Raw genomic sequence first — 25,330 nt, 5'->3', positions numbered from 1 at the left:
TTTTAATTTATATAATAATAATTAATTTTAATAGGTGATTTTAGTCGAGGAAAAAAAGAAATTTATGAACGGTGGAACTATAACGAAACTTATGAAAGCAGCTTTGGGAAGAAAAAAGAGCAAATGAAACATACACATATGGTTGATCGTAGGCCGTTGTTTGCTTCTTCACGGGGTGAAAGCACATATGCTGTCCTTTCCTTCCTGTTCTGTATAGTTACTGTAGCTACTAATCACAATAATATATCAACCATGTCCATGGGTCCCATGTGTTTCTGCTTGGCGCTACTCACTCACTTATTTATCGCGCCTTACGGTGTTCCTCAATGCAACTTTAACAACCTCCTCTCTCAACATGGTTGCTCTTAATCCTCTGCTTCCTCCCTCTTGCTCACCCTCCTCCCAGGTTTTCTCTAATTTCATTTTTTTTATGTTTAATTATATCTTTTGGTTTTCTCATTTAATCATTTTCCACCCTTTCTTGCAGGTCTCCAGAAATAAGCACCGGCTTACAACGCAAACTTCCATTCCACTCACTATTCCCTTTCGCAGACTGCATGCATTCAATGGCTTCATCTTTCCATCAACAAAACCAATACACCATACGGTATGCATACGATACGATTATACGAAACTCTTTAGAGATCCGTGAATTCTACGTATGCTAGATTAGTTCAGTGTGCTTTTTTCCTTCGTCTAGGTGAGGCCAGGTTTCAAAGGCATAGCTGTTATGACTGATGACAAGTCAACAATGTCTTCCACTGAGGAAAACTTAGAAAATATCGCCATCTTTAATGTTGATCCTGCCCTAAAAGAATATAAAGATCACTTCAATTATCGATTAAAGAGATATGCAGATCAGAAGAAGCTTATTGAGGAATACGAAGGAGGCCTTGAGGAATTTGCAAAAGGTGATTCTAATTGCTAAGCAATGTTTCACTTTTGTTGTGTTAAGCTTCACTAATTTTGCTGGATTATATATTTTAGGTTATTTGAAATTTGGATTTAACAGAGAAGAAGGTGGCATTGTGTACCGTGAATGGGCACCTGCTGCTCAGTAAGTTATCTCCGAGGATAAACATTAGTCGACTTGGTTTCTCATCATTTTGTTTAGTTTTTCATCAGTTGATATGCTTCTTTCAATGCAGGGAAGCACAAGTTATTGGAGATTTTAATGGATGGGATGGTTCTAACCACCGAATGGAAAAAAGCCAGTTTGGCGTCTGGAGTATTAAGATTCCTGATGTTGAGGGAAATCCAGCTATACCTCACAATTCGAAAGTGAAGTTTAGATTCAAACACAGTGATGGAGTTTGGGTTGATCGAATCCCTGCTTGGATTAAATATGCTACTGTCGATCCAACCAGATTTGCTGCACCGTATGATGGTGTCTACTGGGATCCACCACTTTCCGAGAGGTTCCGTATTCCATATCTATTAGATTGTTATCTTCAATGAAGAATTGTATTAGCTGCTAGTTCACCCTTTAGTTTGTTCTACAGGTATCAGTTTAAGTATCCACGTCCCCCAAAGCCCAAGGCCCCAAGGATATATGAAGCTCATGTGGGAATGAGTAGCTCTGAACCCCGCATAAACTCCTACACGGAATTTGCAGATAATATTTTGCCCCGCATTCGAGAAAACAACTATAACACTGTCCAGTTAATGGCTGTGATGGAACATTCCTATTATGCGTCATTCGGGTATCATGTAACAAACTTCTTTGCCGTGAGCAGTAGATCTGGAACCCCTGAAGATCTTAAATATCTAATAGACAAGGCACATAGCTTAGGTATGCATGTCTTAATGGATGTCGTCCACAGTCATGCTAGTAATAATGTTACCGATGGACTCAATGGATATGATGTTGGTCAAAGTTCACAAGATTCTTACTTCCATACTGGAGATAGAGGCTACCATAAATTATGGGATAGTAGGCTCTTTAACTATGCAAATTGGGAAGTTCTTCGTTTCCTTCTATCGAATTTAAGGTGGTGGCTTGAGGAATTCAAATTTGATGGATTTCGATTTGATGGAGTAACATCAATGCTGTATCATCATCATGGGATTAACACTACATTTACAGGGAATTATAGTGAATATTTTAGTGAAGCCACAGATGTAGATGCTGTTGTTTATCTGATGCTGGCTGATACTCTGATCCGTAATATTTTCCCAGATGCAACTGTCATTGCTGAAGATGTTTCTGGCATGCCTGGACTTGGTCGGCCAGTATCTGAAGGGGGAATCGGCTTTGATTATCGTCTGGCCATGGCCATCCCTGACAAGTGGATTGACTACTTGAAGAACAAGAAAGACCATGAGTGGTCAATGAAGGAAATCTCTTCAAGTCTGACCAACAGGAGATACACTGAGAGATGTGTCTCTTATGCTGAAAGTCATGATCAGGTATGAGCTTTGCCAATTTGCATCGGGTTTTACCTTTATGACAGGCAATGATAAATTTGTGAATAGAAAATGAAGGAACCCACCAGGGACAGATAATTGGGAATTTTATTTCATTTCATTGGCTTTCTAAAGTTTTCTTCTATTTCTTTTGCCTTGGGCAGGCCATTGTTGGGGACAAGACTATTGCATTTTTTCTAATGGATGAAGAAATGTATTCTGGCATGTCTTGTTTGACTGATGCTTCTCCTGCTATTGAACGAGGGGTTGCACTTCACAAGGTTGATTATCCAACCATGAAAACTTCTGGACCACATCAATCACATCAAAAATGAATTACAAAAAGCAGCTAATAAATAAATTATTTTTGTTGCTTTATAATTTCCGTGCACTTATAGATATTGTAGTCATTGATATTTTAATCTTGTACAGATGATACACTTCATAACCATGGCATTAGGTGGGGAGGGCTACCTTAATTTCATGGGCAATGAGGTATGCGTATTACTTCACTATTCTGCCTGAAAAACTGGTGCTCATGGTTGCACCTGCCATTTACCTTTTTCAAATTGACAAAAAAATTCTTTATTGTTCAATTATATTTAATGAGAAATTAGTTTGGCCATCCGGAGTGGATTGATTTCCCAAGAGAAGGCAATGGATGGAGTTATGAGAAGTGCAGGCGTCAGTGGAATCTGGTGGATACAGATCATTTGCGATACAAGGTACATGTTGAATCACTTCTGCACAGAATATTGACATCTCATTAAATGGCTTCATGCCTCAGCTTTTCAACAAGGCCCAAACCAAGTTTAATTATGATTGATTCCTAAGTTAGCATTATATTTCCAGTATGAATCAAGCTTTATCTTGTCTAGGTTGATCTATTTGGATCTAATTGTTATTAACAATCACAATTACAAAAATCTGAATCCTTTTTAAGTTGGGATAACTCAAATCAAGCAAACATAAATCTGTAGGTGTAACAGGAAAATCTTATTTTTTAAACAAATTTTTACATAGTCAAAGAAAAATTGTATCACATATATGTGTAATATACATTTGAATTTTTTGTTAACTCATGAAATTTCATACATATAGTTTCTGTATTTAACTGCATGACTCTTAAGATATGCTAGACCGTGAGATGTGGTCATTTTCAGATATTTTGTCTCAGCCTGTTTTGCAGAAAGCTAAAAATTCTCTTTATTCTTTAGTTTGTTGGTTCTCATATGTGTGTTATTTTTTTGTCTTTTGGATTTGTGCAGTTCATGAATGCATTTGACAGGGCAATGAACTTGCTTGATGATAAATTTTCATTCCTCACATCAACAAAACAGATTGTAAGCAGCACTGACGAAGAAGACAAGGTGATAGGTGTTTTGTATTTTTGAAACGAGTTATTAGAAAAAAAAAAGAAAATACAATTCACATGCTACTGGCTACTGAGTTGATCCAAGTGTAATTCAGTGCCATGCTATAATTAAATGCCTGTCGGTTTTTCCTTTTGTAGGTTATAGTTTTCGAGCGTGGAGATCTTGTGTTTGTGTTCAATTTTCACCCAGAGAATACGTATGAAGGGTATGCAATGTGTTTAATTTTCATTTATTCGTGGGGAATTGTATTTGTTCCAGTTTGTATTTTTATTACTTGTAATAGTAACAGATTACCACATGGTTTGGTTTAAACTTATGCAGCTATAAAGTTGGCTGTGACTTGCCTGGGAAATATAGAGTTGCATTGGATAGTGATGCTTGGGAATTTGGAGGACGTGGAAGAGTAAGGAGCCCTAATCTCCCTGGCAGTATGCATTAGTATAAGCAGGGAAACATTAACCCATCTCTCTTCCTTTCTCTTCGCCCCTAGCGCACACAAACTGTTTTCAAATTGCAAAAGCTTCTGTTTTTTACTTCTTTTTTTCCAAACCAAAAAGAAATCTGCCAAGCCTTATATTCTATCCAAGTATAATGCTTGCTCACGCACCAATTGGCACTTAGGAGCAGGGGTGAGGTAGGAGAACAGCTTGAGGGAAAATGTAGAAGTAACGCGAATATGAAATAATTTAAACACTTTGGGTTTTACTCCGTAAGAGTAGTGAATGACAGAAGTAACTGAAAAGGTGAGCATAAAGAAAAACAATGGGAGGGGCCTGTATTTTTTAAGTGTGACTCTCAGTTGCATATTCTGAAAGTATGTGTTCACATTTTGTTTCCCCTGCTTCATTGACAAGGTTGACTGTTTTTTGTTTCCATTTTCCAGGTAGGTCATGATATAGACCATTTCACCTCCCCAGAAGGAATTCCAGGAGTTCCTGAAACTAATTTTAATAATCGGCCCAATTCCTTCAAGGTCCTCTCCCCCGCTCGCACTTGTGTGGTATGCTTATCTGTTGCCCTCTAGAAACCACCTTTTGGTGTAAATGCTATTTGATCCTGGTTACTAGTTTGTTTTTTGCCCTCTATTAGGCAATGGTGTCAATGTGTACTTTAATCCAATCACTTGGGAACAAGTTCAAACCGAGTTCACTGCACATGTTAACATTATGTACTTTACAAAAAATGTGCAAGCCTTTCTTTTGCCCTTCCCTGCAAATTGTGGGTTGCTAACTTGACTTGAAAACTTCTGCAGGTATATTATAGAGTGGACGAAAACAACAAAGAAAACAGCAATGGCAATGTGGTTGCAGCAAAAGAGAGACTGGCTGCAGAAGATGTTGGCAAAGTTACTGGTGAATCTGCATCCATAGAAGATAAAGATCCCAATTTCGGTGTGGTAGAGGAGACATCAACTCCAGTTCTTGTTGCAGAAACTCTTGAGAAACCTACCTCGTTAGAAAGTGAAGTTCTGGACAATAACGAAGATGCAGACAACTGAGAAATTTTCTCGAGGGAGGGATTTATTTTGTAAATTTTGTAGATGCCAGCGGGTGGTGTGTGTATATATATGTACGACAAAGAACAGTTCTTCTCATGTAAACATCCCTTTTATTTTCTTTCAAATAAGCCAGGAGCTTGAGGGAGAATTAGACAATTGCAATGAATTTTATGAATTTACATGCTTGGATATATGGTGTAGAAATTCATCATATCATAACAATCTCATCTCATTTCAATGTTAAGGTTGACTAAGTAAAAACTAACAAATTTTAAATTTTTTTAAACAGAGAAGAGAGCAAGATTTAATCCAAATATCAGTTAAATCAAATTCTTCTCCAACCAATCAAAAGAAACAAAAAAGGTCATATTTCATACTGAACACAGATTTCAAATTCTAGTTGTTCTTCTTGTTCCAATCTTCCTTCCTGCAGGTGGAGGTTTGGGGACAGCAGCAAGAGTAGGTTTCTTGGTTTCCTTTTCCTTGGTCATGCTTCTGAGCATGTACCTTGGCGTTTGTGCCTCACTCATCTCCATAGAATATGCAGCAGTAACGGATTTTCTGATGCTTCCAAGTTTTCTTGAACTGTATTTCTTTGCAGATTCCATGGTAACACCCAGTCCCACAGAGTACGCCGGCAGCTTCGATTCCTCTGCAACTGCCACCACTCCCTGCTTCCTCCTCAGCCTCTCGTTCCTTCTGGCAGAGTATTCATCATAGAACCTCCCTCTCTCAAACAAAACACCCGGTCTCGAACCGCAAGAAGCAGCCCCAGCAGCAAAACTATCAAAGTTTTCTTTCTCTGCATTCCCAAGCTCTTCCTTCACCATCTTTGACAAAGCACTTATCTCGCATGATATGGTCTGGTATTCAGGTCGCAGCGCAGATTCTTCAATGGCCAGAGGACGAGTTGATTTTTGAAATTTGTTCAAAGAACCTATTTCAATTAACTCCAGAAAAATATAAATAAATAAACAAGCAAATAAAAAGATTAAATAAAACCATAAAAATAAGAATAAGAAAAGTAGAGACCTGATGGAGTCTGAAGAGAGAGTGTAGAATTAGATGATTGTTGGAGAGGACGGCGAGATCGGAGGCGTATGGGCGATTTAGGGAGTGGAGGCTTCCGTTCAGATTTCATGTTTGAGAATGAATACATCGTTTTTTATTTTTTGGTAATGCCAACTTTTATTTGTGTGGCTTTTACTGTGGGTCTCTCGGTCTTTTATTTGAAATTGGAGAGAACCAAAGCATAAATGCATATTACAAGATAGAGAAAAGAAGGAGCGCTTGCAACGGTCATATTCTACATCCAACGGCTGAAAGGACTCCATCTCAAATTCTGGATGTTAATGCCCTTTTCGTTCCATATTTTTAGACTTTGACGGCACACCTAAGACCAACTCATTAAATTAAATTAAACAAGAATAATTTAATAATTTTACTGATACTTTATCATTGAATTATGTACCATATTTTCATATTTATATTGAATTATGTAAAGAATTTCTCCTAAATATTAGTCATTAATTATGATCATTATTTGAATTTTAAATGTAAGAACTTGCATTTGGTAATATAAAACAAAAAATATTTTTTGTACATTAAAATTAATTATAATATATTTGTATTATGTTATTTTAATTTATTTTTAATATATATTTTATATTAATAATTAATTTTAGTGAATAATTTTAATATGCACATAATACAATTTACATTAGTAATACATATTGTTCTGAGAGTTACTTGAAATTGGGTCGCTTTTGGGTCTGAACGTGAGGTCCAAATTTTTTTGAGACAGTATCCGACTTCTACTGGTATCGATGTGCCACCATCCGAGTTCCCCTTGAGGAGGTAGTGGTGGTACTTGGAAGAGACTCTGATACTTAAGTTAGCAAGAATTTAAGCAGGTTTTTTAGTAGATTGGGTTCTGAGTATACCTAAGAGAGTTTGGGTATTTATAATTGTAAAGTCTCTAATCACTCCTTGGAGTAGTTCCACCTTTGATGGTGGATAACCGTCCCTTTTGTTGGGGGGTTGCTGAGATCTCCCTTCTAGAAGTATGGGAGAGATTGTAGGAGTTAGTTCATTGATTCGAGTAAGTAGGGATAGGATTGGCGTCGTTCAATTTGACCTCTATGAGGTCAGGTAGTCAGTAAAGGAGTCTTTATGAGGTTTGGGCCTTATTCATTTTGAGCCTGGTTATTTTTGGGACAGTGTATGAACAGTACCCCTACTTGAAGCCGGACTTTTGATAAGTCGGTCTCAAGTAATTAGAGGTCGGACAAGTCCTTAAATGCCAATTTATCACATCGGGTAAACCGCCTTTCGGGGGTTAAGTCGGATACTCGACGTGATTTCTAAATCTCATCCGTAGCGTTTTTTTCGCAATCATTTGGCACGTTTCCTACGATTACTTTAGTAACCGTACAAACCGTGCACATCATAAATGAGGAGATGAATTTATCATTCTGCCCCTAGAGCCTTATAAATACTCAACCCCTCTTTCTCTTTCTCCTTTTTGCTTCTTATTCAGAACGTTTTCTTCATTTTTCTCTCAAAAAAAGTTTTTCATCTTCTTTGTTGTGTCCCTTTCCACTTTCAAGATTAATCTATCTTGAGATTTTGGAGGCTTTGCTCGCACTTTCTTGAAGGAATGTTCATCTTTTTGCGGTTTTTAACTTCGCTCTCAATCAAGGTTGGTCCCTATTTCTTTTTTTATTTTCTACATTTGTTTTAGTGTGATTCTGGTACTGCTTCTTTGGTATTTTTTGTTGAAAAATGATATCTTGATGCTTTTTATGCTCTTTGTCGTTTGTCTGATGATTTTATATTCTCTTCTTTTGTTTTGAGAACTCTATTCTTTTGCTGTAAATTTGAATATAGGGTTTTGCTTTGTGATGCCCCCAAATGGTGTCATTTTATTTATTGAAGATGGCACCATTTTTCACCTTTGATAATTTAATGTGTTTTTTTGTGTACGCAAGAGGTTGAGAAAATTGTAAATTTCTTCTGCGTTGTTGAAGATTAATCGACATCTTGCGACATTGTCTTGACTGTTTATGTTATTTTGCCTAGCCTGCCGACTTGTAGTGACAATTTTTCTTTTGCTGTATTGTAGGTATAGATTTATGTCTCGATTAGTAGTTCTCAGCATGTCGTCTAAAGTCTCGTCTGACTTAGATTGAGTAGATATTACTGTATTTTCTGCTGTCTTTGTAATTGATAATGAGTATGCCGAGACTTTTCGTAGATAACATAGGATATGTAGAGATCGAGAGGATGAGAATAAGTATGAGATTATAGTTGATGATCCCGAGGAAAGAATCTATACGAGTGCTTTTTCACTAGGTTAGGAGTGAGCCTCCCTTTTACCGATTTTGAATTTGAAATTTTGGATCTTTGTAAAGTTGTCCCTTCTCAACTCCATCCTAATTTCTAGAATTTTTTAAAAGTTTACCAACTGATATGTCGAGAACTTGACTTGCCTTTGTCTTCCAAGGTCTTCTTCTACCTCTTCCAATTCACCAAACTCTTTAGTTCCAAAAATCAGGGTTGGATCTCCTTCCGAACTATTCGGGGAAGGAAGGTCTTCTCTATTTTTTATGATTCTTTTCATGATTTTAAAATTTGTTTTTTCAAAGTTTGATCTGTTGAGGATGTCCGATCTTTTTTCTGAATGAAAGAGATGAACCCCTCTTTAGCTTGTATTGGGAAGAAACCCCACTATTATAAAATACAATCTTGACGACCTAGATGAAGTAGAGGAATGTATGGTTGCCTTGTTTCAAAAGTATTGGGGCCGAGCTCCTAACTTTGATACCAAGAAATTTCTTATAGGAAACCCGAGTTACGTTCAGACCAAGCTAGGTAGTGTTTCTTTATATATCTTGTAGATGCCTTTGTTGGTGTTTATGCCTTTGTTACTTAACATTGATTAATTTGATTTTGCAGAAGAGATGATTGGTGGGCTGGACGCTCTAAAAACTCTCTGCCAAGCCAAGAAAAATGTTGCTGATGTCCGAGTTATCCAGTTGAAGGAGGCTGGGAAGTTGAACAACCTCTCTTCCTCTTCTAAGTCAGACTCGTGCCCTTCTTCAACAGTTAAGATCCTTTCCAATCCTCCTTCTCTTACCCCTTCTTTCGACTCTGGCCCTCAAACTTTTCCCCCCTTTCCTCCTTTTTCTAAACCGAAACCCAAAAAACGTAAAACATCTAAATCTGGAAGCCTATATGAGTCGGGCTTTAATGGTGTAGACTTTTATGAGAAATACATCTTGCCACACAATTTTATTAGTATGGATGATGTTTCTATAAAAAATCATCTTCAAATATTGGCCCGAGGTAAAATTTGGACAGCCGGAGTGTGTTATGCTCTGATGAGGGAGTTGGAGAAGACCCTTCTTGGTGCCACACAACAAACTTTGACTGACCTGCAGGCTGAGGTGGCATCTATATGGGAGTCTAAGTAGGAGTGGGAGAAGGTGAAGAAGGTGTTTATTTCTGACCTTGCTAATGCTCAGGAGAGGTGAAGTAATCTGAACCACCTGTGCCATGGTGGAGAATTTGAAGAAGAAAACTGAGGAAAGTTACAGTCAAATTTTCAGGGAGAAGCTGAACTTGGTGGACGAGGTGGCTATGTAAAGGGAAAAATATGCAAATCTGGAGGAGTTTGTTGCCTAGGGGATGGATGAAATGGCCGAGAATTTAAAAGCTCAATTCTGAGTTATTGCTCCTGGGGTGGACCTTTCCCTTATTGATCCCGACATGATCGTGATTGATGAAAATATCATTCCCCCTCCCAATGACATGGAAGACATTCCAGTGAAAAATCTCAAGACCTCGAATGTTCATGTTGAGGGAACTTCCGAAAGCTTCTCAACTCGGATGGATGAATATCTCTCCTCTCCAACCCAGCCTGAAAAGAGCCTTCCAACCTACTTGGCTCAACCTGAATAAGCTTCCAACATGGCTTCTGGCGAATATCAACAGGGCTAGTGCTCAATTAAATGGGTCTAAAAGGAGAGTTTGGTATCACCTTGAGAATTCCTCTTGCTTATCACCCGTATGGATTAATGATGACCAACTTAAAGATGGGTGTCAAAACAAAGTGTGGGACCCCGGATCGCACAAGGAAAATCAAATTTGGGAGCCCATGGTGTGTGTAGAACTCCATCAAAGTTTGGAGATATTAATTTTGAAGAATGAGGCACAATGGAGAACCAAGCATTGGTGGGAGTTCCAAGAAGAGTTTAAGCACAAGCCACCTTGAGAGGAGCTCCCCATAAGTCCAACTTAAGGACAATAAATAAAAGTGCTAGGTGGGAGACACCCCACCATGGTAAATTCTTTTCATTTTCTCCTTTATAAATATTGGTAGAATAGGTTTGATTTCATGTTTTGTTTTGTTTGTTAAGTTTAATTAGTAGTATAGTATGTTAAATAAGGTTTTAGGGTATTTTGGTAGCTGTTTGGAGGTTTGGAATTCTTGGTTTGGTGCAAGAACTTGGAAAAATTTTGAAAAATAGAGCACCACCCACGCGTACGCGTACATGGCGCGTACGCGTGGATGCAAAATTCCATCCCCAGCCAAAACCCGAGAGTTAGGCTTGCACGGTGCGAACATTGGGCCTAAGGCACAAACCAACCCACGCATGTGCGCACCTGGCGCGTACGCATTTTTTATTGAAATTGCGCAATGCACGCGTACGCACGCTGTGCGCGCACGCATCGATCGCGCCACTTGCACCCCTAGTACTTTCTCCCGAGAGTTGGGCCAACCTTGGGCTGATGTTGTGCCCTACGCCTGACACAACTTACGCATACGCGCACCTGGCGCGTACGCGTCCCTCGGACGGTATGCACATCGACGCGTGAGCATATATGACGCATCCGCGTCGGTAAAAAAAGATTTTTTTCCCTCTTCCATTTTCTTTTGTTTATCGCATTCGTATACTTCTATTCTTTGCATTTTCATTTTGTTTTTATAGCTTGTGTTTACTTTATTTTTTCGAGTTTCTTATTTTAATAATGGTGTTAAATTTTCATACTCAATTATTGAGAATTCCTTGCATTATTTTGGTGCCCCTTGACTTGTTTGATATTTTTGGGTGATGAAATTTTTAAATCAATGCTTAATCTTGTATGACTCTTGTGTTCTTTGTGCATTGATTTGAGCTCATATTGTCTTTCATGACCCACCATTTCTTGTTTGAACTTGATGCTCAATATGCTCTTCATGCTTTGACTTTACTCTTGCATCAAGTTTAATGATATGCCTTAGCTTCTATTGTTTTCTCACTTACATGTTGTAGCTACCATGTAGTTGAGAACCTTACTCTTTTTTTGGCATTAGCCCCCGCCTACATTTTATTTGCTTTGATATCTTTGTTATAGGCTTAATTTTTCTTTCTTTTTCTCTCCTTTTAGGTTGGCCACCAAGAGGGACGAAAGGAAAAGCTTTTAAATGGGACAATAAACAAGTTCATCCGCACAATCTTTTGAAGGAGCTCATCAGTTGTAGCAACCCGTCCACTTTGCTCTTCTTTGCATGCACCGAAGACGGTGCAATCTTCAAGTGTGGGGAGGTCGTTCGACCGATCTTCATGGGAACAATCTTTTTTTTCAACACCAATGTTAGATAGTCATTGCATTGCATGATAGGTTGCATGTTAGTTAGAATTTGTACATATTTTTACCACCTCTTTCTTATTAGGACTATTTGGTTAGGGTGATGATTTTCTCTCCAAGAAACTGTTTTAGGGCACCCTACCAATTTGAAAGAAAATGTTTTTGTTGAACTTGCTTGAAAGAATTTATTTTGGAACATGGTTTTTGAGCTAAGAACACAAGCTTGTGAGATTTGAGCCTAATAGTGTGGTTACATCTTATAACCACTTATTTTTCCTTATTGTGTGCAACTGTTCTCTTTCTATGATTGTGATCTTTGATTTGTTTAATTCTATATGTCCATTGTTTGGTGTATTCATGCATTTATATGATTGAGGCCATCATTTCATTAGCTCACTTACCCAAATAGCCTACCTTTTATCTTCCATTGTTAACCAATTTTGAGCCTACGCTTAACCCAATTGCTCTTTATTTTAGCACATTACAAGCCTAAAGCGAAAAACAATAAAAGTTCCTTGTTCGGATCTTTGATTAGCTTAGGCTAGTGGGAGTGTTTATTATTCAAGTTTGGGGAGATTTGGGAATATTGGTTGGGATAACAGGGTGTTTTGTATTTCTATATTTGGGAATTGGGTGCATACTCATGTATTGATTAAATGAATAGACCTTATGCATTGATGTTCTTGTATGTAGCTTGAAAGAAAGAAAAAAAATGAGAAAAACAAAAGAACAAAAAAGAAATAAAAGCAAAAAAGAAAAGAAAAGAAAAGAAAAAAATATATATAGAAAAAGAAAGAAAAAGAAAAGCAATAAAAAGGGACAAAATGCCCCAAAGTAAAGCTCACTAAAGATCAGTGCATAGGTGTTGTGAAATGAAAAGAAAAATGCACGAGTATGTGAAAAAGTGAAGGATGGGTAGTTAGGTTAGCACTTAATCGTATAGGTTATTATATAGGTTAGGTGGAAAATCTTAAGTCAATCAAAGATTCAAATTCTAGTCCACTTAACCATATACAATCCTACCTTGACTCTAGCCCCATTACAACCTATGAAAAGACCTCATGATATTTGTATGCATGCATTGGATAATTGTTGATTGTTAGATGAAAAACAAATCTTGGAAAGCATGATTAGGGGAGAATTGAGTGAATAAACCCCAAACACCGAGCGACTAGAGTGCAAACACTTTCGGTGAGGGTTCGATGCTCAATTCCTTGATTCCCAGCTTTCATGAGCGTTCTTCTTGCAAGTCTACTTGAACTTCATTTTGATATTCGAATTGGTAGGATTCATGAATCGTTATATGATCTTGGCCCTACTTGTGCATGTACGACTTGGATGATTGATTTATTTTTAACCAAGTAGGTAAAACCATTTTGCATATTAGTTGCATCCATTTAGATAGTTGCATATAGTTTAGGTTGCATATAGTTTATTTACATTGAATAAATGTTGATACCTTTTGTTTCTCACTTGGCTTAAGCATGAGGACATGCTTGGTTTAAGTGTGGGGAGGTTGATAAACCCCATTTGTAGGGGATATCTTGATATATTTGTTAAGTTATTTCAGATTTAGGAGGCAAGGATTGGATCAAGGGAATGAAGGAAAAGCATGTAGAAATGGAGAACTCATGAAGAAATGAAGGAGTTGCAAAAGCTGTCAAGCCGACCTCTTCGCGGTTAATCGATCATAACTTGAGCTACAAATGTCCAAATGATGCGGTTTTAGTTGTGTTGGAAAGCTAACACCTGGGGCTTCGAAATGATATAAGATTTGCCATAGTTGCATCATGCATAGGAGCACGCACGCGCACTGTACGCGTACGCTTCGATGGTTGCACATGATTCACTTAATGCAACTCGTGGCCAGCGATTTTAGAAGTCTTGTGGGCCTAATCCAACTTATTTCTGATGCTATTTAAGTCAGGGATTGAAGGGGGAATGAACTAACTTACACACTTTTCACCATTAGTTTAGTTTAGTTTAATTTTGGAGGGAAAGTTAGTTTCTAGAGAGAGAAGCTCTCTCTTCTCTCTAGAATTAGGATTAAGTTTAGATCTAGATTAGGAATTCTTAGATCTAGGTTAATTTCATGCTTTGATTTACTTTTCCTTTTGTAATTCTTTTTCTTCTACATCTCTTCTCTCTAGTTTAGCATTTGATTCTTGTAATTCTCTACTTTTGTGTTGATGGACTTTTGTTCTTCTATTTCTCTTTAATGCAATTTATGTTTTCATGTTCCTTTATTGTTCATTTGATTTGTTGTTGTTTAATTCCTTAAAATTGAGTAGTGTAGATTTACTTTCCTTGCAATTTTACTATGCTTTCCTTTTATGCATTCCAAGTGTTTGATGAAATGCTTGGAAGGAAGTTAGAGTAGAATTTTATGTTCTTGGCTTAGAGAGGTAACTTAGGATCTCTTGAGTTACTAATGTCCAAGTAATTGATGATTGGGAGCCATTGACTCTAGTTCTCACTAATTGAATTAGTGGAGAGTTAGGACTTATGGACTAGGATTGATATAGCTCATTTGACTTTCCTCTACTACTAGTTAGAGGATGACTTAATGGGATTGATCCTTGCCAATTCTCAAGTTGTGGTTAGTGATTAGGATAGAGATCCTTGACCACCAACCCTTGCCAAGACCCTTTTTAGCTATTAGTTTACTTCCTTGCCATTTATCTTTCATGTCTCTTATCAAAAACCCCAAAACATACTCCATAACCAATAACAAGACACTTTATTGCAATTCCTAGGGAGAACGACCCGAGGTTTAAATACTTCGGTTTATAATTTTAAGGGTTTGTTACTTGTGACAAACAAATGTTTGTATGAAAGGATTATTATTGGTTTAGAAACTATACTTCGACGAGATTTCATTTGTGAAAGTCTATACCACACAAAAATCCAATCATCACTCTAATACTTAAGTTAGCAAGGGTTTAAGTAGGATTTTTAGTAGATTGGATTTTGAGTATACCAGAGAGAGTTCAGATATTTATAATTGTAAAGTCTCTAACCACCCTTTGGAGTAGTTCAACTTTTGATGGTGGATAACCGTCCCTTTTGTTGGCGAATTGTTGAGATATCTCTTTTGAAAGTATGGGAGAGATTGTAGGAGTTAGTTCATTGATTCGAGTAAGTAGGGTCAGGATTGGCGTCGTTCAATCCGATCTCTGTGAGGTCGGGTAGACAGAAAAAGAGTCCTTATGAGGTTTGGACTTTATTCATTTTGGGTCTGGCTATTTTTTTAGGCAGGGTATGAACACATATTAATTAAACCTTTGTTAATATATTAAAATGAACATCAAAATAAAAAATATATAATTCCTTAGGTAAATTCCAAAATGGTCCCTGAGATTCACGGATTGCACTAATTTGGTCTTTGACTTACCGATTGCACTATTTGTTTTCCCGAATTTGTAAAAAATGCACCTAGTTAGTCCCTCACCATATTTCTGGCCAATTAGTCTGCCGTAGGCCAGTGACATGACATTGACACGCCACACTAGAGTACATAATAGCTAGCTGAGCTAGCAATTGAAACTAGTTGATCCAATGTGATCCCTCCACCTATTTTTAACCCTAATTTCAGTAATACTCCTCTATCGGTCTTCTTCTCTTTCTTCACCAACGTTCTTCGTCTTCATCATCATCTTCTTCTTCTTTTTCTTCTAGTTTTGTTTAAAATTGAAAGCAGAGTCATGATTGGATGTGCGAATCAAGGTCATGGAAGCTCTATGCGATCAACAATGAGAACTCCAAATAGCCATGACACTCACACATACAACAACGGACCATGGCACTCACACACAAACATAAATTTTATAAATAGCCATCAACCAATCCAAATAAAATTGCATTGAAGAAAATACCCATCTTCCTTCTGTGAAAACAGAGCATAGAAAAAATTCCTCCACTACCCACAAAATACACATAAATCCTAGCAGATAATGGCAAAAAATTTTCATCAACCTACACAAAATTCTAACCAAACAAACACAATGACACATACCCAAATTGAAAGGTTATAACTTTTTTTAGCCAGTACAAATTTACCTCTGTATTTCACGAAGAACCCTTTTCCTTCTGAGCTCAACGACTATAATTCCAAACGAAGTTCAGTGTGTGAGTGGACTCTACCAAGCCGGATAGTTTCACCGTTCAAACCCTAGGCACCAGTTACAGGCGTGAGGATTTCATAGCGTTGAATATTTGAGTTTAGAAGAAGAAGGAGATGAAGTGATCAGCAACGTTGGGGTTTAACTCTCTAAATTTGTCAAATGACATCGTTCCAATATGTTTTAGCACAAAAAATCATACGATATTGTTTTATAGTATACAACGTGGCACTCATTTGCCATGTCATTGGTCAACAGCAGGCTAATTGGACGAAAATAAGGCGAGGGCCCAACTAAATGCATTTTTTATAAACTTAAAGACACAAATCCTGCAATCGATAAATTAAAAACTAAATTAATGTAATTCAAAAATCTAAGAGACGACTTTGAAAGGAAAGAAATAGAGAGGAAGGAAATAGAAAGGAAAGAAAGGAAAGGAAAGAAATTGAGTGGATTTTTATTTTCTTTAGATGTGTTTGGTTGGAAGGAAAATAAGAAAGAAAGAAATGTTATAAAAAGACAATTTTACTCCTATATTATAATATATATTGAAAAAAGTGAAGGGGTAGTATTGGAAGTAGAGAGAGAAACATTAGTTTTCTCTCCATTTTCTTTCCAATGTTGGAGAGAAAAAAAATTGGTGGGCCCCACCAGTTTTTTTTTCCATCCATTTTCTTTCCCCTCAATTTTCCTCTTCAACCAAACAATGAAAAATAATCATTTTTCTTCCCATTTTCTTTCCTCCCTTTTCTTTCCTTCTATTTTCCACTCAAACAAACATAACATTACCGTTTTGTCTCGGAAATTGTTGCTGATGTGTTACAAACGAAAAACCAAATAATAAGGTGAGGTGGTTTCAAACAAGGGCTAATATTTGTGTGTGAGAAAAATATGTTGCATATCAAGTATGTAATAAAAAAGCATGAGAAAAATGTAGCATATCATTGTATCTACACGTTTATAAACAATATAAATTCTGAAACAAGAAAATTATCATGTGAAATCAGTACAAAAATGATAGATATTTTACTCTGAAAATTTCCTTTAAAATAAAAAATGAGTTCACTAAAAAAATGAAGCATCAAAGCCAGGTCCGTTATCCACATTCCACCAGCTGACGCTAATAAACATTTTTCTTTGTGACTTGACGCTAATAAACATTATGTTACAAAGATATTTTTTGGTTTTACCACCATAAAAAGATAATAATGGTTACATAAGCGTTTAAATTCATATAAAGTATGGCTTAATTTGCAGATAGTAATGGTATATATGAATTGACATGTTACGACAAGTTAACAAGGTTGGATCGAGACCGTTGAACGTGAAAAAAGGCGACAACATATTTGTTGTCCACCGCTTCTTCGAAAATGCTTCTATTATTTTTCAACGACCCACTACCATATCACTTCATCAATTTTATATCATTGGGTGAGAAACTCTTAGTAGATGCAGCAGGAGTCAATCAAATCAAATTAAAATAACAAACAAGCATCTCAAATAAAAAAAAAAAAAAAGAAAAATAGAGACAAAAAATGAGATGAAACAAGAGAAGAAGAAGATGAAGAAACATAGATAGAATCTGTAGTATCAGTTAAGTTAGTTTAGTTAGTTAGTTACGAGATGGGTTTGGACGATGTTGTTGTTCCTTTGGCACTCTCCATCAGCATCTGCTTCCTCTCTTGTTCGCGAGATCTGATCTTCGTTGATGCCAAGGAACAAAATCTCACTGTTACCCCAATCAACTATGATCTCTACCATTCCAGGTTTCTTATTTCTTACATTCCAATCACTATTTCCTTTTTCTACTTTCTTCTGTAACTGTCTAGATCGCGATTGTAAATCGAGGTTAGGATTTTGTTGACCAAATCTTACAGTCTTATGTCGGAATTAATTAATTAATTATGCGTTAATTGTGCGTGCTGCTTCTGCATCTGCGATTCACTGTTTGCAACTTACAGTATGATTTATTTATTTGTTTATTGTTGTTGAAGCACTGGACTAGATGAAGCAGTGTTTTTTAAGCCTGTTCTTTTGGTGTGTTGTGGTGTGAGTATTTAGTTGTTTTCTTCATAAATTTGTTGATTTGTTGGTGCGATGAAAGTGAAACTCTTCTTTGTGGGATTCTGCAGTGGCAAGTTTTTGGAAGAGATCAAGGCTTTGGTTCATCGTCACTCGGATATGCTCGCTGTGAGTCTATCTAGATTGCTTATATATCTGTTGTGTGTTAGTTAATCCGAGGATACTTATAAAGCTATAACTTAATTCCAATATATGATGGTTCTAAATAGATGGAGACCATTAAAGCCGGGAACAAAGGCTATGGTGCTGAGATTACCGTGGTTACTTATTCGGAGCGAAAGAGAGAGACAGACGAGAGATCAAAGTTCCGCATACTTCTTGTAAGTTTTCTCCATCATTGGTCTCCCAAAGGGGAGAAGAAGAAATTGGGCTGATCTGATTTATGATTTGGCATTGTTTGAAAAGAAAGCTATAACTTGAGATGTAGTGTTTAGCTATCTCAAATTGGTTATTCTGTGTTTTTGACAGATGATTCCTTGTCTTCCAGAGTTTTGGGCAGCATGGAAGGGAGCTTATTACAACTGAACTTGCTTTAAGGATTTTGTCTATTCTAAGTGGAGAACAGTCACTACCTAACATGGATCAAGCTTCTTTGAACACTACACTTGACAAGCTTGTGATAAAGGCAAGTTCATATTGTCGCTGCAATTATGTGTTAATAATGAATCTAATATGGAACTAGGCTCTGCTAATCAGGATTTCAGTGAAGTGTCATAATCAGTTTTATTGAATTATATGTTATAGATTGTATCATCAAAATGCTACTCTCTAATTGTTTATCAGGTGATTCCGATGGAGAACTTGAATGGCCGAAAACTTGTAGAAGCTGGAGATCTCTGTGAGAGAAGAAATGGTTCTTGAATCTCTCCTTTACAATATTTCAGATGTTGAATTTGGCTACCATTATATATCAAAAACCTGAGTTTATATTATGTTTTGCAGGCAGAGGAGTTGATCTCAACCGGAATTGGAGTGTAGATTGGGGCAAAAAGGAGAAGGTTCGTTATGCATCGATCTTGTTCATTATCAACTTTCACCAAGTGGATTTCTTTTTTCTTATTTTCTGCTTGTCAATCTATACAATAGTTCTTGCCTTCTATTTATTTATGTATTTATTGAATGTCAAATTGCTTCATTTTTATTTGTATTACTGTTCAAATCAACAGGACTATGATCCTTATGAGGAGAATCCTGGAACTGCTCCATTTAGTGAGCCTGAAGCTCAAATTATGCGGAAACTTGCCATCTCGTTCGAACCACATGTGTGGATCAATGTGCACTCTGGAATGGAGGCAAGTTTAGTTAATTTTTTACCCATTCCTTGAAAGAAAATTGAATGTTCTCCTCCATAGTTTCTGCATTCATAGCAAGTTGGAACACTTTTGCAGTTCGGTAGACATGCTATGCAGCCTTTCATATATCACTTCCTACAATTTTTATTAACCATTTTCCTTCCCCCTGCAGGCTCTTTTTATGCCTTATGATCATAAAAATACAACACTTGATGGATTGCCGTTGAAGCGGATGAATTCATTGCTTGAAGAAGTAAACAATCTTCATTTTCAAAAGCGTTGCGTGGTTGGGTCGGGAGGCGGTTCTGTGGGGTTAGTTGATTTTCATTTGAATCTGATGAGAATTGGCAAAAGTTTTACTAGGGCCAAAATGTTGTGTTTAATTAATATATCATTTTTCTTCTTTTATCTTCGGTTCTTCATTGCCACATAAGAACGGATCCCCTTGCTCCTAACACAGTTAATTTATAACGACATTAAATTTTTGTCTAACTAGAGTACTCAAATGGATCTTAATTGATATCTAAAATGACCTTTTAAGGCCTCAAATATTCTAACGTATTTGATAGGTTGAAGGTGTAAGTGGTAGCTCACCATCACATTTTAGAAACCAGCAATTTTAAACTCTCAAATTTTTAAACTACAAGCAAGATACATGATCTGCTTGAGCCTCATATTTAGCTTTCCAGGTATTTTGCACATGGGACAGCAACCGATTTCATGTATGATGTCGTGAGGGTTCCGATGTCATTCACCTTTGAGGTTTGTAGGCTTCCATCCTTCATCTCGTATTACAAAACTTGATTTGGCAGTGTTCTCATTTTGGGTTTTGACTGGCAGATATATGGAGATGTAACAGCTTCATCAAGAGACTGTTTTAAAATGTTTAATCCTACTGACAAAACTAGCTATGTTGTATGTCACTTAAAAACTTCCAAATTATTAGTTTATTTGAAACCCTTTTCCCCGTTCAGTAAAATTTTCTAACTTTTCTACGTGGTCAATTTCAGAGAGTTCTTGATGAATGGTCTACAACATTCTTTACAATTTTTAAACTGGGGCCACTCCGACTTGGTGACATCAATTCAAAAGCGCCTGCCAAGTTGGATAAATTCGTATCAATAGATGAATATTTAGATGGTTATTTAATGGAAAGAAGAAATAGGTATGGGAAAAAGATGGAGGTTCTTGACCTTGGAATGCAAGAAATAAGAACATATTTTAGGCTCTTCTTATTGTCTTCAGTGTTGCTAATGTTCATGTTCTGTTCTAGAATTTCAAAAAGTAAGTCCAGTAGACCAGTTCCTGCTATGCCGCTCTAAAATTAGGCCCTGGGTGAAAATTGTATATCCAATTTTGCGGGAGGGAAAAGCTTGTAATTTATATTGTTGTCTCTGTACTATTACTACGTAACACACCACTTTCCCAGGTGGTATAATCTGATTCTTTATTGTACTCAACAAACGATGTGTGGCTTTGTCGTCTGTGATAGCTATTCATTCATCAAATTTTCAATGAAGAAATAGCTGAGTACAGAAATAACATTGGAGGCTTATGTGAAATGCTTATACACTCGGACTCTTTTTAATTTTGCTGATGTACACAAACTCGCATTAACATACAAAGTTTACTTACATTGAACATATACAATACATTCATCCCAAAAATTGATACATATAAAATACAGCGTCATGGGAAACCAACTATTTTCCATGAATTCCTCTGAATGAAGTTCCTTTGGGGGGAGAGTACCATGTCCCAATTTGTGCAATCTCATTTCTCATTCATGCAATGTAGAAGAAGAAAGAATTATATGCTAATGATCACATCCCACGCAAACTGATCTGCGAACCATTACCTACAATGTAAGTCATGATACATTGTTACAACCACCAAAGAATCAAAACTAACAGTTCAGCACTAGTTACAGTTGTAAGCAGATAGCAGAAAGTTGCAACTAACCTCCAAAAGAGCATGGGAGCAAATTTGACACTGTTTTGGCAATTTAATGTGCTTGATTAATTAATTATGAATTTAGTCTTTGCTTCATGTATCTAAGGGCAGACCGCAGCATAGCTCTAGCTTTTCGATCTGGGGTGCACCCGGACATAACCATTTCTTCATACACAGCCGGAACCTGAAACCAAAACACAATATAAGCATAGTGTACTAAGTGTAGTGTGTACAACTTATCACTGAAATAGGGTCATAGTTTATTCAAAGATGAAACTTAGTTATTTCTCACTAATCTGTTTATTTTGAGGCACCTTAACTTTGGTTTGAAATAAACAGAAGTGGCAGAAAAATGCAACCCTTGGAAACGTACAGGAAAAAACGATGATGATTTTCGCTCAAGACTTAATATTATAACATAAAAGACAAGCGGAATATGACAATGTTATTTACCTTGTCAAATTTTTCAACACGAATTAAGGCTTTCATAAGTGTAGTGTAAGTAACGACGTCAGGTTCCAAGCCCTGCAGATGATATGAACAAAGGACACTAATTATTGCATCACCGAAGACAGCTTAAAGAGCATTCTCTTCAGAAAAGGAGAGAAACGAAAAGTCATACATTCTCTTTCATGTACTGCAGCACAGCAAAGGCTTCAGTTTCCCTTCTATCTTCGCCAAATGCATTAACTAGTGAATTTAGAGCTAGAAGACTGGGTGTCAAACCCTCAGCTGTCATCATCCTGAACGCATTTACTGCTTGTTCAGACAAACCCTGCAGAATTTATACTCATCAAATACAAGTTCAAGCTAACATTTCGTTCACAATATGGTGCATTTTTTACCTAGCCTATGCTTTATAGTTTTCAACGAAGAAGAACAAAGAATGCTGTCACAAAACTACAAGTTTGTGCAAATACTGATTGATAGTACTTGATCCCAATGAAGAACAAATCGATATCGAGTAAGTTTCTGAGACCTCATGGTTGAACTGAAATGTACTCTTGCGAGTAATTATTTACTGGCAAATTTTCCTATCAACATGTTAGTTACTATTATATCAGTTGATAAATAAAAACAATACAATCAGCATAACAAAAGGTGTCGATAACATTTACATACCCTTTGTGCATAGGCATTGATCAAGGCATTATACATGGTTGGAGTTGGCTTGAACCCCGTCGATTTCAAAACTTCCAAGCACTCTATTGCATCGCCAAATCTTCCTGATCTTCCGTAAATATCAACCAGGGTAGTGTATGTAACTGCATTGGGCAGCACTCCCTGGCTCTGCATCCTAGTTAACAACTTAGTCACTTCATCCCATCTCTCCTGTTCCCCCATAGAATTAATCATAATGTTATATGTCATGACACAAGGCGAGTATCCTTTCTGCTGCATTTCATCGAACAACTCCTCCGCCCTATCATGGCGCCCCGACTTACAGTGACAATCGATCAGCGTGTTCCATGTAACAGTATCTGGCATAATCCCCTCCGACAGCATTCGTTCAAACGTTGCCATCGCATGATCAAGAATGTTATGCTTCCCAAAAGTATCAATCATCACATTATAAAACTGCCTATCAGGCTGAACCCCACTGTTCCTCATCTCCTTTAGCACTTGAAATGATTTCTGCCACTCGCCCTTGTCGCGATAACTCGCCAAGATCCTACTATAAATATGAGAATTCGGCAGCAAATTGCAAGCCTCCATCTCCTTCAACACAATCCTAGCACTCTCCCACCTACCAGCATGAGCATAAGCATCAACCAAGAGACTATAAGTTTGCTCATCGGGCAAAACACCACTTCTCTCCATCTCAGAAACAATGAACTCCGCATCCTTCAAAGACCCCATTTTTACATAACCTGCAAGCAAAGCATTATAAGCCTTGGTCCTAGGTTCCAACCCATTATCCTTAATCTCCTCAAAAAGTGCTTCGGCTTCAACAGTCCTACCGGAATTCCCCAAAGCCAAAATAACCGCAACCAAAGTCCCTGACTTTGGACTCAACCCATTCCCCTGAGCCATAGCAAGAAACTTCAAAGCGCGAGTAGCATCACCGGCTTTCGAAAACCCTAAAATGATGTCATTAAGAAGGTGCGCATCGGCCTCAATCTTATCACTCTCAATCTCCCTATAAAGCTTCTGCAGAATCGGAGAATCGATTCTGTTAGAGCGCGAGAGCGACTGAATGATGGAACTGTAGTTCACGAAATCAGGTTGGAACCCGTCGCGGCGCATTCGAGACATCAAGTTAAGGGCTTTCTCGAGGTCGCCGTTTCTGGCACACGCGCCGATGAGCGCGTTGTAGGTTAAGGGAGTGAGGACCTGCCGCTGGGAGAGCAAGAATGCCTCATAGAGCTTCTCGTTGCGACCGAGCGCGTGGATGAGGATGGAGTAGAGGAGCTCGTAGGAGAAGCAGAGGTTATGCTTTTGGAGCCACGAAACGACGGCGTATGCGAGTCCTATGGATGAAGAAGAGGAGCAGAGGGATTTCAAGAGACCGTGCCAGAGTGGTGCTGGCACGGCTCGGTATGACTCGGCGAGTTGGAACTCAGTTGGGTCAAGTTGAGTGGGGGAAGGCGAGTTGTTTTCTGGTTCAGAATTGGAATTGGAGGAGAGGAAGTTGAGGAGTGGAGTAAAGTCATAGCGGCGGTTCTGGAGGGGGAGAATGTCGTTGGGGCCCTCATCGGCGATGAGTGGGGCAGCGGTTGCGACGGAGGAAGAGATCAAGGGGTTGGCGGCGGAAGGAGGTGGTGGTTGGTGGTGGCGGGTGGTGGGGAAGTAGTAGGTGGAGCGGGTAGAAGGGAATGGAGTGGTAAGATGTGGTGGCAAAAGGAACATGTTAGAGATAAGACCCACACTAATTCACTCAATGCACAAACTAAGAACCTTCAACTTTTATTATTATTATTTGGTTGTTACTGTTGGTTTGAAGGGGGTTAAGTTCGTTACTTCGTTAACGAAACAAAGGCATGGAATCTTTGCACTCTGCGTAGTCCTAGCCATAGTTGTCAGAATCGAACCGGTAATTAAACCGGTCAAGTCATTGGGTTACTGGGTCATTGGTTCAACCGGTGGGTCATTGGTTGAATTGGTTGACTCGGTACTATACAAATAAAAAATAAAAATAGTCAAAAATCTAAAATTAAATTTTGAAAAATACATATTTTTACTAACATTTTAAGAACAATTAAGTCGAATTCTATAAATAACTAATATAAAAATAGACATATAATTAGTTCATATTACTATATAGTATCTTAATTAGACACAATAAGAATAACAATTTATGAATTATATTTAAAGAATAATTTCAAGGTTTAAATATTTTTATATAATTAAATAATTATATAAATTAATTTTTTTCTCAGAATAAATAATTTTTATTTTATTTTTATATTCATTATTATTTTTTATTTTAAAATTAATTAATTTGTATTTCAATTAAAAAATAATTAATTTAAAAAATATTGAGTTAAGTATTTTCATGTGTATATATATATATTAGTTATAAAAAATTGAAATATATATTAAGAAAAGTACTAGCAATACTAAAGTAATGAATTAGTGCAGTGGCTATAAACTTAGTCTTCAATTGAGAAGATCCAAGTTCGATTCCCTGCTGCATTGTATTTTTCCAGATTTTCCAACCCGCATGCTGACGTCAGCGTGACATCATCGGCACGGGTTGACTGCTGACTGGACCGGTTCGGTTCTGGTCCGTGTCGGTTTTGACCGATTTGATCGGTTCATACCGGTTTTAATCGGTTCATTTCTTTAAACGGTCAATATACCAAATCGGACCGGTACAAGGTCCGGTTCACCAGTTTTTCGGTCGAATCGGCCGGTCCGGTTCGGTTTTTACAACTATGGTCCTAGCAGTGTGTTGTGCGCATGAGAGAGGGTTTTTTTCTTTGGAAGAATGGACAAAATACATTTTTATATGGTGAATAGATGTAT

At 37.4% G+C, this 25,330-nt stretch overlaps 4 protein-coding genes across 5 annotated transcripts; 2 read left to right on the top strand and 2 right to left on the bottom strand.

Annotated features, from left to right (window-relative positions):
• The first annotated feature begins 152 nt into the window (after nt 1-152).
• Nucleotides 153-5,471, top strand: LOC107460223 (1,4-alpha-glucan-branching enzyme 1, chloroplastic/amyloplastic). The gene is made up of 14 exons (XM_016078565.3): nt 153-406; nt 488-607; nt 701-911; nt 988-1,057; nt 1,149-1,418; nt 1,503-2,409; nt 2,571-2,687; nt 2,839-2,901; nt 3,024-3,131; nt 3,675-3,776; nt 3,920-3,987; nt 4,104-4,185; nt 4,666-4,782; nt 5,035-5,471. The coding sequence occupies exons 1-14, from the start codon at nt 356-358 to the stop codon at nt 5,278-5,280; spliced, it is 2,532 nt and encodes an 843-aa protein (XP_015934051.1). The 5' UTR covers nt 153-355; the 3' UTR covers nt 5,281-5,471.
• Nucleotides 5,472-5,473: 2 nt separating this feature from the next.
• On the bottom strand, nt 5,474-6,532 carry LOC107460224 (uncharacterized). The gene is made up of 2 exons (XM_016078566.3): nt 6,313-6,532; nt 5,474-6,217 (listed from the first exon to the last, which is right to left on the bottom strand). The coding sequence occupies exons 1-2, from the start codon at nt 6,437-6,439 to the stop codon at nt 5,670-5,672; spliced, it is 675 nt and encodes a 224-aa protein (XP_015934052.1). The 5' UTR covers nt 6,440-6,532; the 3' UTR covers nt 5,474-5,669.
• Nucleotides 6,533-17,345: 10,813 nt separating this feature from the next.
• On the top strand, nt 17,346-20,970 carry LOC107460227 (uncharacterized). 2 transcript variants are annotated; one of them, XM_016078570.3, is made up of 11 exons: nt 17,347-17,800; nt 18,167-18,224; nt 18,326-18,436; nt 18,604-18,741; nt 18,900-18,969; nt 19,059-19,114; nt 19,283-19,408; nt 19,581-19,720; nt 20,098-20,170; nt 20,249-20,323; nt 20,419-20,970. In XM_016078570.3, exons 1-11 carry the CDS (start codon nt 17,658-17,660, stop codon nt 20,728-20,730), a joined length of 1,302 nt encoding a protein of 433 aa, XP_015934056.1. In that variant the 5' UTR covers nt 17,347-17,657; the 3' UTR covers nt 20,731-20,970. The 2 variants fall into 2 exon arrangements, with proteins under 2 accessions (XP_020984185.1, XP_015934056.1); XM_021128526.2 differs by lacking the exon at nt 20,249-20,323 and having other exon boundaries at nt 17,346-17,800.
• Nucleotides 20,971-21,021: 51 nt separating this feature from the next.
• Nucleotides 21,022-24,280, bottom strand: LOC107460226 (pentatricopeptide repeat-containing protein At5g42310, chloroplastic). Its single transcript, XM_016078568.3, has 5 exons — nt 22,484-24,280; nt 21,984-22,136; nt 21,815-21,886; nt 21,371-21,545; nt 21,022-21,266 (listed from the first exon to the last, which is right to left on the bottom strand). Exons 1-4 carry the CDS (start codon nt 24,209-24,211, stop codon nt 21,435-21,437), a joined length of 2,064 nt encoding a protein of 687 aa, XP_015934054.1. The 5' UTR covers nt 24,212-24,280; the 3' UTR covers nt 21,022-21,266; nt 21,371-21,434.
• Nucleotides 24,281-25,330: the final 1,050 nt, after the last annotated feature.

This window comes from Arachis duranensis, chromosome 8 (assembly GCF_000817695.3).
Source record: "Arachis duranensis cultivar V14167 chromosome 8, aradu.V14167.gnm2.J7QH, whole genome shotgun sequence".
NCBI lineage: Eukaryota > Viridiplantae > Streptophyta > Magnoliopsida > Fabales > Fabaceae > Arachis > Arachis duranensis.
This window is presented reverse-complemented; position numbering and strand designations above follow the sequence as displayed.